The 15434-nt window shown below is 56.3% G+C and overlaps 2 protein-coding genes across 2 annotated transcripts in view; one reads left to right on the top strand and one right to left on the bottom strand.

Annotated features, from left to right (window-relative positions):
- The first annotated feature begins 176 nt into the window (after positions 1–176).
- Positions 177–2048, top strand: MMP24OS (MMP24 opposite strand). The gene is made up of 2 exons (XM_061127137.1): positions 177–406; positions 491–2048. Exon 2 carries the CDS (start codon positions 494–496, stop codon positions 665–667), a length of 174 nt encoding a protein of 57 aa, XP_060983120.1. The 5' UTR covers positions 177–406; positions 491–493; the 3' UTR covers positions 668–2048.
- Positions 2049–2154: 106 nt separating this feature from the next.
- MMP24 (matrix metallopeptidase 24) overlaps positions 2155–15434 on the bottom strand; it is a 51925-nt gene continuing 38645 nt past the window's right edge. Inside the window, exons 6-10 of the mRNA XM_061125694.1 lie at positions 12917–13078; positions 10649–10863; positions 7790–7928; positions 6142–6408; positions 2155–4076 (exon numbers count right to left, since the gene is read on the bottom strand). Coding sequence (XP_060981677.1) covers positions 3739–4076; positions 6142–6408; positions 7790–7928; positions 10649–10863; positions 12917–13078 — 1121 coding nt within the window. The 3' untranslated portion in view covers positions 2155–3738. The remainder of the gene's footprint in view (positions 4077–6141; positions 6409–7789; positions 7929–10648; positions 10864–12916; positions 13079–15434) is intronic.

The following is a 15434-nucleotide window of genomic DNA, read 5'->3' as shown; positions in this document are numbered from 1 at the left end:
CTTGTCCTCTTTGACCCGCAGTGGTGGATGGAGGTTGTTGGCCTGGCTGCTAGGTGCCCTGGAGAGTCTCACACTCATCTCCCGCCCTTTGCCTTAGGGCCTTGGGTGCGTGTGGAGCCAGCCTTGGAGAGGCGTGGGTAGTTGGGGCGGATCCCATCGTCTCCGAGTTGCTCGCGGGGCGGGGCCCCGGGTCTCGGGGGCAGGTTTGGCCGTTGCTGGTGGGTGGGGTCGGGTACGTTGGGCCCCGCCCCTGCGTCCTGAAACCTTCCGAGGCGCTCAGGGGGCGTGGTTCGTGCGCCGTGACGTCAGGACGCCGGTGCCTCCAGACGCCGCTGTGCGGGCGAGCGGGCAGCGGAGACCCGCGCTGGGACCGTTCCGACCTGAGGCTCGGAACCGGCGGTGCGAGGTGAGGGGCGGGCCCCAGCGGGGCGGGGCGGGGCAGGGTTGGTGTGTGGCTGGCCCCGCACCTGATGGGCCTCTCCTCCTGCAGAACATGGGCGGTCAGCTGAGCGGTGGCCAGGGCGCCGCGGGGCCGCCGCAGCCCCAGCCGCAGCCCCAGCCCCAGCCTGCGGCGCCGGAGGACCCTGCTCAGCCCCGGCCAGAGCCCAGTCCCTGGGGGCCGCTGGACGACGTGCGCTTCCTCATCGCGTGCACCTCCTGGTACTGACTGGCTGCCCTCCGCAGTTAGCACCCGCCGCCTCTTGTCGTCCGGCCCGCTTCTCCTGGTCGGGCCCTTGTCTTTCCCCACCTTCGCCCACCCTGGAGGCGCGCGGAGAGTCGGGGAGCCCGAGGGGGACTGGAAGGAAGCCTCCGCAGCCTGGCCTCAGGGCGCCGTGTTTCCTCCGGCCCTTCCCGCTACCCTGGATCTGTTCGCTTCTTAGCCTGCACCCAGACTCGCTCAGACCTTCGTGTTCTTGCCCACCCCACAGTTTCTCCGGCCGTCTGGGTCCTGGGGCAGGCTTCCCGTCACTGGCTTCCAGAACCAGGTCAGGACTCTTGGTAAGAAGACCCCAAGGCTACTGACCTCACCTCACCTCAGTTTTTCCTGTCACCAAGAACTAGGCTCTTGCTTTTGTCTTGGTCATAGCATCTTGTGTCTTGACTTCAGAAAAGACCTTGCTGCAGTGAACCTGCCCATCCATACCTCTTCTGGGAGAGGCGCCATCCTGGGTGTCCACCGTGGCATTATCCGGTTGTATCACTGGGACCCCAGTCACAGAGGGCCTCCAGGGCCACCCTTTTGGAGAGAGAGGGCATCTGATTTTGGGGACTGGCAGATGAGATGTGTGGGGCAGCTCCCAGACACCCCAAAGTATCCTGTCTCCCAGAAGCTTCTTTAGGCCACTCAGAACCTGATCCCTGTTCCGACAGTCCAGGGAAATGACACACTCTGTATTTTTGTTTTATTTAGAAATGATTTAAAAAACATTATACAAAGGCTGATCAGTTTAAAATGTGACTGACACTGAAATGCTGTGATGTTCCCCAGACTGAGGGGAAGCTGGGCTCTGGGGTCCCCAGTGCTTTGCCCCTCTGTCTGTCTGCCCTGTCCTGGGATGATGGACAAACAGATGACCCCAAGGCAGGAGAATCCATGACTGGAAGCCTCCAGGCTGAGCCTTCTCTGGGCCTGGCCCTGCGTTCCTCACATCTGCAGCCTGGGCTGCCTGCCTCCATCTCCTGCTCTTTTTCAGCTGACCTCAGTAGTACCAGGAGCCAGTGGGGAGCCTGGGGGGCCTAGAGCTTTCGCGATGTGAGAGCACCAACCTGAGGAGTGGAGAGGGACCAGGGAAGGGGAAAGGGAGGCCGAGGAAAGACGGATAAAAGAGACACTTCAGATCTCATCTTGGACCCTGGAGGGGTCCACAGGTGGGCACCCAGTGCCCAGCAAGCCCACTGAATGGCCTGGGCAACTAACAGCCTCTCTGTGCTGTGTTTGAGGGCACAGTGAGAGTTATCCTTGGCCTCCCAAGGACTACATGAATTACATGTGAGTGGACAGGGGTGAGCTAATAAAGTGCTTTGCAAAGTATAAAACACTGTACAAACCTATGAATCACTAATATCTCCGCAGTTGTTCCCCACCCGCCCCAGGGAGCCCGCCCTTGACCAAAATGAGAAGAAAAAAAAAAAAAACAGAAGGATGATGACGGAACACAGTGGACCCATATAGGTGTCTCTGGGACAAGAGAGATTTTGCTCAAGATGGCTCCCAGAGGCCCTGTCTGCTACAGGTTAAGCAGACCCAAAGCTCAGAGGCCACAGGGTTGGGGGCAAGGCCCGTGCAGGCTCAGAGGCCCTGCCAGCACCCCCAAAGACTGATATCTCCTCTTGGATTTGGCAGAGAGCCCATGGACATCATTGAGCCCATTGGTCCTGCCTCTGGCTCCTTAGCGACAAGCAGGTCTGCCTCTTCCTGGATTGGTATGAGGCAAGCCAAGCCCTAGGAATTCCTGCCAGAGACAGTGAAGGGCAGGCCCCTAGGCTAGGGGCTGTTAGCAGTTATGGGTGCCCTTTTCCGAAGAGCAGTGCAGGGTGGTGGGCCCAGAGAGCTGGGTTAGCAGGGGCCAAGCTCATGGTATAAACACTGCTTCTGGGCTGAGAAATTGAGTTGGTCTCAGGGCACCTAGGGGTGCGGGCTCTGAGCATTTCAGAAGACTGCCCTGGGCCCCTTCCCCGAGGGTCATGAGAGTGTTGGCCTGGAGTCGTTTCTGTCTCACCTAACCAATCAGGCTGAGCTCTCAGGTCATAGGCAACAGGCTGGAGCAGGGCAGGAGCAGGGCAGGGACTTGGGGGATGGTGAGAGAGACGGGAGAGTAGAGGACAGCTACAAACTTAGGTCAGCCTCCAGAGAGGGGTCAGCTCCTGCTCCCACCCGGTGGCCTCATTAGCAGGGCCCAGCTCCTGGGGTGTCGGGGCACTGGAGTGGCCTTAACAGCACCTTGGTCCTTATCGCTGCGGGGAGGGCTGGCCTCGCCAAGACAGTCACCGCTAATTCACCTAAAGCCTCAAGCAGCCTTTGCAAAATGGGACTTTAAACAATAGTGACAGGACATTAAAATATTCACGACGTGACAGCTGGGTCCTTGTCAGACCCAGCTGGGCCACAGCCCTGCCTGCAGCATGTGACCCTAAATTCTGGGTCTCCGAGGAGACCCTGACTTGTGGAGCAGGTTTCCTGAGGGATCTGCTGTGGCCAGCAGGGGAAACCCGGGCTTGTTGCCCACTGTGTCGGCGGCAGGGGTCCTGTAGCCGTGGAGGACAGTGGGAGTGGGGTGGGGGGACATCTGACCAGCAGGTGTTGGCAAAGGGGGACCAGGACTGGTGGCATCTCCCAGATGGGGCCGAGAGCTGTGCTGGCTTCCCACAGAAGGTGCTGGGTCCAGCCAGGTATGGCGCCATGGTGCCTCATGGACACCACGGGGCGCAGTGACCTCAGGGCCTCCTCCTGGCATGGGCTCTGCCTCCTGACGGGGCCTGGCCTGTTCCCTGGAGTAGGGAGCGGTTACCCAGGACAGAAGGCTGGCAGCTGGGCACCAGGCACCCACCCTGGGGCACAGCCGCCATCACTCCCTGCTCCATGCTCAGCCCAGGCCAATGCACCACCACTTCAGCTACGTGACCGCTGGCCTAGGGCCTTGCTGGCCCCGGTGGGTAGTGGCCAGAGCTGCCCCTCAGACCCTGGTGAGGAAGGGCCTGGCCGGCCAGACTGAGTGGACAAAGAGGGCTCTGGGCTGCTCACACCCACTCCTGGACCGGCCGCTTATAGTAGGTGACAGGCTGAGGGCCCGCCTTGTTCTTGAACTGGAAGATGGTGTAGACCAGCACCAGGATGCAGAGGGACAGGATGCAGGGAATAACCACGGCCACCGCGTTGACAGAGCCCGGCACATCATTGATGGTCACCATGATGTCCACGTCGTCCTGGGGCAGCCTCCGCTCCTTGCGCCGCTCTGCCTCCTTCTGGTTGCAGCCCATCCAGTCCCGCAGGATGTTGCGCGGGTAGCCTGGTTCCACGCTTAGCTTCTGGTTGTCAAACTTCCAGTAGTCCCGGCCCTTGTAGAAGTAGGTGTAATCTGTAGAAACATGGCCCAGCATCACCATCCCAGACACTTCCTTGCACCTGCTCTGGGCTAGCATGAAAAGGCACAGGGGCTGTGGCAGTGTGGAGGAGGGGGTACCTCTCTCACCCAGGAGGAGCGCAGAGCAGCTCCGAAAGTGGGGGTGGGCACATGCGGTGGTGGGAGCAGCGTGCTGGAAGACCTGGAGTGCCTGGCACACCCCACAGAGGGTGTGGCTGGTCAGGGACTATGACCTGCCCAGCTGCAGAGGCACCCAGACCCGGAGCAGCCCACCCTGTCATCTCAGAGGTGCTGGGGAGCCACTGAGGGGCTTTAGGTAGAACTGGTGAGTTAATTCTGTGTTTCCCAGACAAGGACCCTTCTCAGCCTGGGGTCTCAGCCCTGTTGTACTATGTCTATACCCCCTCATGCCCCCCCCACCCCCACATGGGTCAGATGAAACCCCCACTCAGGGCTTGGACAGCGCTGCCTCCACAGCTAGCTCCAGGGCTGTGCCTGAGCCAAAGAGCCAGAATTCTTTTGTCGACAGTGGCACCTCTTGGTAACTACCGTGCCTTTTTGGGGGCTTGGCACACATGACTTCACAACACAGATTGCAGGGTCGCTGGGACCCTGCTGGGGGAGGGGATGGAAGGAAAGGAGGTAGCAGGGCTTGGCAGCCACCACAAGGCTCCCTGCAGCAGCCTTATCAGCAGAGTCAGTCCTGATGCAAACAACTGACTCAACGTTCTCCCATTGGCCGGCTCCTCACCCTGGCTGGGACTTTCATTGGCTAAGGTTCCTGATGTCACCTGTCTTTGAGGCTCCCCCGAAGAGTGAGGCCACATGTGTAAAGCATCAGCTACACAGGAGAGCCACCAAATAGCAGCTCCACCCCTGTTAGCCCCTGTCTTTCTTATCAGAGACGTCTCCTTGGAGAGCCCTTCCTGACTACCCTCTCACAAGGCCCTCTGCTCAGATACTCTCTCCCAAGTGCTTTCCCTTACTGCCTTTGTTGCCACCTTACTTGTTTTTTTGCCTCTAGGCTCGGAGCCAGAGATGCAATGCATGTCTCATTCCAAGCTCCATCTCCAGCCCTCCCACACAACCTGGCTCTCAGTAATTACTGTGGAGTGAATGAATGCCTCCTGTCATTCCATAAAAACTAAAACATCCCAACAAGATGATGATAATGATAACAGCTGAAACTTAGGTGGCATGGGCCAACTGCTCTAAGTAATTTATCTTCATCCTCACAAAGCTCTGTGAAGTAGGGACCATCATTATCCCCATTTTATAGATGAAGAAACTTAAGTGCTATGCCCAAACTCATATTGAGTAGTGGGGGAGGGATATGAAACCAGCCAGGTTGGCTCCAGAGTCTGCTTTTGACCAGATCAATGGAGATGAATTCAAACATTCATGGATACGTGCTCGGCACGTCCCAGCCCCTCTTTTTTTCTTTGTTTCGTTTTCTTTTTGGTTGTGCTGTACAGCTTGTGGGGTCTCAGTACCCCAACCAGGGACTGAACCCAGGCCCTCGGCATTGAAGTACAGAGTCCTAACCACTGGACTACCACAGCATTCCCTCAGTCCCTCTTCTTGACAAGCTTCTAGTCTAGTGGTGAGAGGCTCTGAGTCAGCCTGCCACCCAGGAGAAGCTTAGAAAATATCTCATACATTAAAAAAAATTTAAAAAGGCTTCTCTCTGTTATCTTCAAGCCCTGTGAAAAAGCCCTTTGAACCTCCACATCCATCATTTCAGATCTGGTAACTCAAGGCACTCCTAGAGTACTCCTGAGGACCTCTGCCTGAGAAATGCTGCCTGAGGGAATGAAGTCAGTCTATGAAAACCTCTCTCAGTTGTGAATGATATCCACAGATGAGAAACTGTGACTTGGCAGCGGTTAAGAGAAGATTAAGTGACTGTGTGAATGTGGGTCGATATGAGGTGGTTGTCTTTGCCACCAGGTGATATTTCTCAAACCTGGATACCATGAGAGTATGCCTCCCGTGGGTGGACCCCGATGAGACCTACGCTAAACCAGATCCCCCCAAACCCGGCCAGGTTCTTACGCACATCCTTCCTTGCTGATGAAGGCCCCTTGAGGAGCCTGGGGGATGCCCTTCCACACGGTGATGGGCTTGGGGTAGCCGGGGTCCGTGGCCCGCCGCTCCTCGCTGTAGCGCCAGTACCGCTCGCCTTTGAAAAAGTAGGTCTTGCCCACAGGTTCCCAGCGCAGAGCTGTATCAATGCCTTCTCGGGGCAGACAGCTGCCCAGCTCTCCCAGGCTGTGGGGGTATCCAGGCTCCACCGTCACCTCCTTAAACACCCAGTACTTGTCACCTGTGGCCAAGAGGAGCCCAGGGTTAGCTTTCCTCAGTCATTCAGTGCCGGAGATTGTAGTTAGATCCACTTGCCCATCATTTACTGGGACCGAAGTCATTCATGAAGCCAGTGTCCAGGGGAAACAGCCCTAGGCCTGTTTGATCCCCATGGCGAGGGAGGCTGGGGCCCCTTGGCCCAGGCAGAGCTTAGAGGGCAAGAAGCCGGAATCTAGTCTCAGATCTTGGGCAACTCGACCCACGCTGCCCCAGGTCTGTGCCCCACCCTCTTTTTGTTTCATGTGACTCGCTCCTTTCTCCTTTCTGGGTGACCTCAGCCTCTCCTGGCCTCACACACACAAGTACTCACCTTCCACCAGTGACACCCAGCTCTGAGGCTGTGGCCCATGGCCGCTCTCCCAGTGGCCCTGGGCCCCAGGCCCAAGACCCTGGTTGCCCACCGACCTCTGGGAATTTCCAGGTCTCCTTCCAGAGTTCCTCATCTCCACTGCGAGGGCTCCCTCCCTCACCACATCTCTGCCCTGCAGCATCCCCAAGAAGGTGGCATCACCCTTGGTCCTCTCTTTCCTCCTCCTCTCAGCACTCAGCCTCTTACAAGGCCTTTTCCATCTCCTGACCTCACTGCTCCTCCCGGCACAAGCCTTAGAGACATCGCCCTCCTCAACTCCAGCGACATCCTCAACTCCAGAAACGGCTTCTCACCTCTGCCCCAATTGCCGCCTGCCCTCTGGCTCTCTGCCGCTCACAGGCGAAGAGTGAATGCCAGCACTGACCTCATGGATCGAGACCACAGTCTGGCTGGGCAACCAGGGCTCTCAGGACTCTCCCCTAAACTACCTTTCCAGGCATGGCTCTCGCGTGCCACTCCATGGCCATCCAGTGGGTTTTCTAAAAGGACTTGAACTACCCCTTTGGCCATGTTCTTCCTTCCCCTTGGAATGCTTCCCTCGCTTCTCACTACCTGTATCTTATCCTTCTGAGGCCTGGCCAAGTCAACTGGAGTGAAACAACCCAGCACCTGCTGGGTGAGCCGGACAGCTAGCCCCGCTCCCGCATTCCCTGACGCTCCAGCCTGTGCGCCCCTCCCTCCAGCTCTCACAGAGCTGAGGCGGTGGCCTCCCGTGGAGCATGGATGGCCTGTCCAACATCCTCTACCCTGTGTGGGTAAGGCCTGTCACCCCGCCAACTCTGGCACATAGAAACCCTCAACGGTCACTCCCTGACTTAACTGCCTGCAGGTGTCTGTCCTGTCAGATGTCAGTGGCAGGAGACCCACCCGCACCCCCGGCACCCCCGTGCCCCGCCCCGCCTCTTCAAAGGTAGAGAAAGGGCGGCCCGAAAAGGGAAGGGACTGTCCCACCCCTCCGTACAGACCATGTTACCTTTGAAGAAGACAAATCTTCCATCTGCCCTTTCATAGGCTGCGTCTATGCGGGGGGGCAGGCCCTTCCAGAACTGCTCGATCTGCATGGGGTAGCCCTCCTGCACCCGGTTATTGCGCAGGCGCCAGAACCAGCGATCCTGGGGGTTAAAATGAGGAAAGAAAGAGGCATAGCCTTTGAACCCAGTGATCTGAGCCCTGGGACTCAGGCCCCAACAACCCAACACCTTCCCCTTGTCCCCCCCTTGCAAGCTTCCATGAAGTCTGTCCATTTACTGCATCTAAATTTCGGAGCCCAATGACGAAGCCAGGATGCTCATCACCTGTCTTCAATAAGGCACCCAATGGCTCTTGTTGCCCAAGGGGCCATGAGACAGAGTTGGTGGACAGACCTAGGGGGAAGAGGAGGCAGCGTGGAGGAGCTGGAAAGGATGTTGCCGTGCCCGGGTTGACCACAGGAGGGCAGTGGACAGTTACTGACATCAGAGGGGCCCTTCCCGAGGCTGGGCAGCAGGGGGCGCTCATTGATGCTGGGCAGAGTGCCCGCCTCATGGCTGGCTCCAGCTGGCAAGCAGCGCAAGGACCATGGGAAGCAAGCTGTGGAAATTCCCGCAAGCCCTGGCTGTGAGTTCAGGTTCATCCTCTTACAATTGCATGGCCTGGGGCTCAGTACATGAAGAGCCTCACCTGCACTGTGCTGTGCTTAGTCGATCAGTCGTATCCGACTCTTTGCGACCCCGTGGACTGTAGCCCACCAGGCTCCTCTGTCCATGGGATTCTCTAGGCAAAAATACTGGAGTGGGTTGCCATGCCCTCCTCCAGGGGATCTTCCCAACCCAGGGATCAAACTCTAGTCTCCCGCGTTGCAGGCAGATTCTTTGCCATGTGAGCCAGGTAATAAGGGAAAAATGAGAGATTATAGGTGAAGTGCCTAGAACAGTACGGGGCACATAGCTGATGTTGATTAAATGGTAGCTCAACAGGCCAAGTGTGGATAAAAGCCCTCCTCCACACACTGGTGCCTTGTCCTACTGCAGTTCTGGTTGGTAGGCACTCTGGGCGAGGCCCGTAACTTCCCAGGGCCTCAGTTTTCTTATGTGTCAATGGGAATGATACAACCCAGACTTGCTTAGGAATCATTCAGCTGGAGGATCCGAGGGTATAGAAGAATGAACATGATACATAAAAGATGGTTCAAAAGCTAGAGAAGATTTGCTTTTTTTTTTTTTTTTGGTGTCTTACAAAGCACTTTCACATCCAGCTTTTTAAACCTTATTTTGACTTTCACAACTCCTGTTAAGTAGATCTGGGATAGACAGAGTCTTAAGAAAGGCCTAGTAACTTCCTTTGAGCCTCACAGTCAGAGCAGGACTGGAGTGGACCTCTGTCACCTGATTCTTAGTCAGAACTCAAAGCTTGCTGGGGAGAATCCACAAGGGTGGGTGGGGTGGGGCAGCCCTCCACAATCCCCCAGTGTGCTGGAGACACGCTGCCCAGATCCCCGTCAGTGGAGGGCTTCTCGTCCTGGGGGCTGGGAGTGTGGTCAGCAGGCAATTTTCACCTGTCAACCTCTCTAGGGATGGCCTCAGCTCCAGAGAGCTCCCCCAAGGTCACGGCCTCTTTTGTCCAGGGACTGAATAAATTTCCAGCCATTTGGGGCCCAAGTGGGACAACTCTGACAGGCCGTTCTAGTTCCAGAGCTCTCTACGGGGGTGGCCAGGTCTGCAGTGGGTTTGTGAGTATTGTTCATTGCTCAGTCGTGTCCGACTCTCTGCGATCCCATGGACTAAAGCCCACCAGGCTCCTCTGTCCGTGGGATTCTCCAGGCAAGAATACTGGAGTGGGTTGCCATTTCCTTCTCCAGGGGGATCTCCCCGACCCAGGGCTCAAACTCCTGCATTGCAGGCAGATTCTTTACCGTCTGAGCCACCAGGGAAGTCCCTCTAGTGGGCCTAGTTGCTACTCAGTAATGTCTTCTTCTCCTGACCCACCAGGCCTCCCTCTCCTTCCCACAGATGTGGGTCCCAAAGGTGCATCCTAGTCAAAATCCTGCATCCCAGGACTTCCCTGGCAGAAGTGGTTTAGACTTTGCCTTGCACTGTAGAGGGCATAGTTTCGATACCTGGCTGGGGAACTAGGAGCCCATGTGCCTCAGGGCCAAAAGGCCAAAACATATAACAGAAGCAATATTGTAACAAATCCAACAAAGACTTTTAAATGGTCCACATCAAAATAATCTAAAAAAAAAAACAAAAAGCAAAAAACAAAAAACCCTGCATCCCAAACACTGTCCCAGAGTCGGCTTCCCTGACAGCCCAACTGCAACACAGGAGCAGGCCGCCACCCTGCCAGCCCGTGGCTAGAGAGACCAGAGCAGGACAAGGGACGTGGCCTGGCCAGCTTTCTGTCAGGGGCGCCTCAGGATCATCCTCGCAGCCCTGCCAGGACCCAGACACAGACTCAGCCATGGCTGCACCAGCCCCTACTCCAAGCCGCTGTTGTCACAGCCACGACTCGGGGGATCTGCACACACCCTTCGTTAGAGGAAATGACTCCCCCAGCTCTCAGGGGGAGAAACCGAGATCCAGACAATGGACATGACTTGCTAGAGTCACAGACCAGAGGCCAGTCTCCAGCACTTTTTCCCCAGCGTTGACCCCTGGGAAGGGGCAGGCTCACCCATCTTCCCCACTCACTCTTGAAAACATAGTCCACTGACCCAGCAGCGCCAGGAAGAGACCCCATGTCCTGGCTGCTGGACTTGCTCCCGTCCATCTGGGCCCCCCTGCAGGCCTAATCCCAGAGCAGCTGCTGTCTCCCACCCACGGTGAGGGAAGGGGTGGGAGCACCGAGGTCCTACCTTAAACACAAACATCTCGCCCCGGAAGAGGGCCACCGTGTTGAAGTTGCCGTCACAGATGTTGGGTTTGGCGCCCGGTGTGGCTGGCCGGTCCCCGAGGGGTGGCCGAGGGGGCCTGGGCTGGCGCTCATGCTTCCTCTCGGACGGTGAGTGGATCCTGCGGACCGGCAGCGTGGGGAGGGGCCTGGTGGGCTCCAGGGGCTCGGCCGGGGGTCCTGGAGAGAGGGGCTGCGTCTTAGGGTGGGGGCACTGCTGTTTCCACCGCATCGCCCAGGCAATGTGAGACAAGCCTGTCACACTTCCGCCTCCTATCCTGTCCCCCCTGCCCATTGTTTACTGCCCCAATCTTTCAGAAAATAGATGAAAACGGCCATTAAATGGGAATGCTCATCTTCCCACCCCCGAAAGCTGGGATCTTCTCTTTTTTCCTGTTACGAGAGAGAGTAGGTATCCCTTCTTAGGCTCCGTGTCCCCTACCCTCCCTCCCTGCTCCCCTCTTTCTTCACCCTGCTCCAGCACGGCCTCTGCCCCGTCACCCGTGGAAACTCCTGTCAAGATCACCCATGACCTCCAAGTTGCCAAATCCAACAGTTACTTGACTCAGACTTTGATGTCCATATGAATCATCCAGGGGTCTTGATAAAAAATGCAGACTGGGACTCAAAAGAGTATCTGGCGGTGGGGGTGGGGTGGGGCTGCCATTCTGCATTTCTTCAGGCTCTCAGGTGAGGCCAAAGTTGCTGGTCTGAGGTCCACACTTGGAGTAGCAAGATCATAGAAATGCTTTCCTTAAAACACTCTTCTCTGTTTTCCAGAAGCCTGCACTCTCTTGGTTTTCCTTCTGCCTCTGTGGATTGTTCCGGCTTTGCCTTCTTTGCTGGCAGTCTTTCCTCATCCACTCTGCTCTACAGATCAGCATAGCCCTGGGCCCTCTTCTCATCTCTCTGTTTTGGTCCCTAGGTGCTTCTCAACTTGGGCTGCAAGGATTAGGATTACCTGGAAAACTTTGAAAACCCTGATGTTCAGAAGGCACCCCAGACCAATTAAAAGCAAATCTCTGGGGGCAAAGCCTGAGTAACAGTATTTTTTAAAATTCAATTCCCAAGATGATTCCAATGGAAGGCCAAGTTGAGAATCACTGCCCTCCATGATCTCTTCTAGGTTCTCGGCTGTAAAGACTGCCCCATAGGATGTTCTGTGATGACATAAATGTTCTATATCTGCACTGTCTTGTATAGCAGCCTCTAGCCACGTGTGGCTGTTGAGCACTTGAAATGACTGACTAATTATTAGCATGGCAGAGGAACTGAAATTTTAATTTTATTTAATTCTAATTAATATGAATTTAAATAGCCACATGTGGCTAGTGGCTACCATATTGAACACCAAAGATCCAAATCAATATCCCAGCCCAGATCTCTGAGTGATGGGAGTCAATCCCGTTGCTCTGTAATTACAAAAGCCAGAAACCTTGGCATAATCCATCCCCTCACCCCCATGTCTACTCTGTCAGCAAATACGGTCCATTTTATTTTCAAAACACCTTGCAGTTCCCACCACCTATCCAGCCCTCCACGGCTTCACCTATGGAGATCCTACCCATCCTCCAGGCTTTGGGTGAGGCCACCTCCTCTGTGAGGTCCTCAGGGCCCCAGACGGAGCCCTCCTCCCACGCTCCACATCCTGGGGTCTGTGGGGGTCGTGCTATATGGACATGCATCTGCTCTAATAAACAGGCCTTCCCGCCTCAACCACCTTGACAAGAACAAGAACTTCCCACACCAGTGTGAACAGAGCATGGAATGGGGCATGGTAGCAGGCCCCTCAAATCTCATCAAGATAATCAGCCTAGTTTCTTTTTTTCTTGTTTAAGCAAAAAGCTCTGGTGATAATACTCATCCTGTTGTACCACCATTACTTGGGTGGACGTGTGAATCTCTTGGCTTGAGGTGGGACCCCTTGAGAGGGAACCACAGAAGGTAAGGGCAGGTGCGTGGAGGGAAGGTAAGCGGAGGAGGGGGAAAGGGTGGCCCGCTCGTCACTTTTGTCCCTCCCAGTGACAGCTTGGACCCTCCCCTAGGTTTCCCAAGTGTTCAGGAAGGGAGGTGGGGAGCAGCCTTGCCCTCTCTGGTTAAGCAAAGACACCACAGGTCTCTAAAGGTCAGACAGTGGTCAGAGACTGCAGTGCTCCCCATCCTCCCCCTCCGCCCAGGCAGTGACAGCCCAGCCTCCAGGGCAGGAAGGGTGGGCCCTCTCCCCTCCACACACCGTAGATCTTCTGGATGCCCTGGAGATCGTCCTGAGGCAGCTTGAAGTTGTGCGTCTCCATGTACTGGTAGAAGGGCGCCATGATGGCACTGGGGTCGTTGGAGTGCTCGAGGCCCAGCGCGTGGCCCAGCTCATGCACAGCCACCAGGAAGAGGTCGTTCCCTGCAGAGGGCGAGACGGGGAGGTGCCCGGGGCACCCACTTAGGTGTCAGCGTCAGTCAATCCATTACTTCAGCAACACCCGGCATAAACTTTGTCTCAGGCCCTGAGCCGGACACTGGGACATACAGAGAAATCAAGACATGTCCCTGCCTTCCAGAACTGTCCATACAGTGGCAGTGGTAGGGGCAGAGGAAAGAAAATAAGTGACATTAGTGTTCCAGGGGCTTCAATAGCTGTCTCCAGGGGTCAAGCAAGGATTCTGAGGAGGAGGGAGAAGTTATTAACACTTGGAAGGAAGATGTTCAAGGGAGAGCTTCACAGAGGTGAAGCTTCAGGTAAGTCTATAAAGATAAGAAGTTAGTCAGGAGAATGGATTCAGTGGGAAGAAGAGGAAGAGGGGTGGGAGTGGCCTTCCTGGCAGCGGGAATGCCTGTAAACAAGGTCCAGGGACAAGCAGTTTCATTCCACTTGGCTCCGGAACAAAGCAGGAGGGGAGGGCCAGAGGGAGATGAGGTCAGCCGGGCTGCCCGCTCAGGAACTCGGATTGGCTTCTTGGTCCGCGGGGGGTTTGAGCAGGAGTGGGGGTGGTGGCATGATGTAATCACTCCGCAGTTGGAGGAAGGATCAGTGGGTGATGAGACCAGAGGCGGGGAGATCAGAGGGGTCTGTCTGGAAGTAAGAAAGGGCCTGTGCCAGGAGGAGGGAGCAGGATGGGCAGAGGGAAGTCCTGGGGGCGGCAGGCTGGCCGTCATCTTCAGAGACCTGGGGTAGGTGGGGCTTGGGTCATGCAAGGTCACGCTGTCAGTCCTGAGGTCAAGATCAATGCGGGGATTCAGATGCCAGTGAAAACAACAAGGTCTGGGTGCTGAAAGCGGGACGTGGGATCCCCAGTGTGAAGCTGAGGCAGCAACACAGCAGAGTGGTCATGAGCTGGGCCCCAGAACAGGACAGGTCTTGTTCATTTCCAGCTCTACCCTCCCCCTACACCCAGCTTTGTGAACTTGCCCAGAAGGTCTACCTCCAGAACCTCAGTGTCCTCATCTGTACAATGGGGAGATCATATCTACCCTGCAGGGCTGTGAGAGAATTGGATAGAATAAGACATGTTACAGCAGTTGTCACCATGCTGAAGACAGAAGCTTGGTCCCCGGAACAAGCCCATTGACCAGAAATGAAGCATGAAGCCATTGGGGTTCCAGCAACCAGATCCTCTTAAAGTCAACTCCCCTGAGTGTCTTGATCAAGTCTGGGACTGGGCAGGGCCTGACTTTGTGAGGATGAAGTTGCCCTGGCTTTGGGAAAGAAATCCAAGGGGCAGGAAGTTGAGCAGGCTGGCATTTCAACAGTCCTGACTCTCAAACAAACAAAAACAAACAATCAACAGTCCTGACTCATATGTGTCCAGTTACAGATTCCTGCTGGCCTCAACCTCTGGCAATTGAATGTCCCTTGAGCCCTGCCTCTATTGTCCAGCCCTGCTGCTGCTGCTGCTAAGTCACTTCAGTCATGTCCGACTCTGTGCGACCCCATAGACGGCAGCCCACCAGGCTCCCCTGTCTCTGAGATTCTCCAGGCAAGAACACTGGAGTGGGTTGCCCTTTCCTTCTCCAGCCCTAATAGACGGTAAAGAATCTGCCTGCAATAAGAGACGTGGGTTCGATCCCTGGGTTTGGAAGATTCCCCTGGAGAAGGGAATGACAACCCATTCCAGTATTCTTGCCTGGGAGATCCCATGGACAGAGGAACCTGGTGGGCTACAGTCCATGGGTCACAAAGGGGTGGACACGGCTGAGCGACTAACCCTTTCACTTTCAAGGCATGTCACAGCCCGTTCCTGCCACCTTGAAGTGCAGGGGAGGCTGCTAGGAGCCCAGGAGGTGCTCAGGAGTCCTTGCACCCACTCTGGCCCCAGTGTCACTGATCAACTCGCCCTACGCCCACCTGGCTGAGGGTCCCCCAAGGGCCAGAGGAGGCCGGGGATTGCGTCTGGCCTTCCTGGCTAAGGTCTTGGGAAGAAAGAGCCCTCTGGGGCACACGCGCCTGCCTCCCGCGCTGCTGATGCCACCAGTGCCTTCAGCGAAGGGGGATGGGTAAGATCAGGGCAAGGTTGGCCAAGAGCCTGGGGCTGGCCTTCTGCTGGGGCAGGGCAAGCTGGCATGAGGAGGCCAGGCCGCCCCCAGTTGCTTCCTCAGGTCCTGGCCCCTCTGGCAGCGGGGAAGGGTGAGCTCATCTTTGAGCTCCATCCCAAACAAAGGCGGCTGCTAGCGCCAGCGGGAGGCAGCTCTGCTTCCTGGGGTCCAGTCCTGGCTCTGCTCCTGGCCTGTTCCACGACCTGGGACAAGCTGTTCGGGCCTCG

The sequence above is a fragment of the Dama dama genome, chromosome 23 (genome assembly GCF_033118175.1).
Source record: "Dama dama isolate Ldn47 chromosome 23, ASM3311817v1, whole genome shotgun sequence".
Taxonomy (NCBI): Eukaryota; Metazoa; Chordata; class Mammalia; order Artiodactyla; family Cervidae; genus Dama; species Dama dama.
Note: the sequence above shows the minus strand (reverse complement) of the source record. Positions and strands in the feature narration are given on the sequence as shown.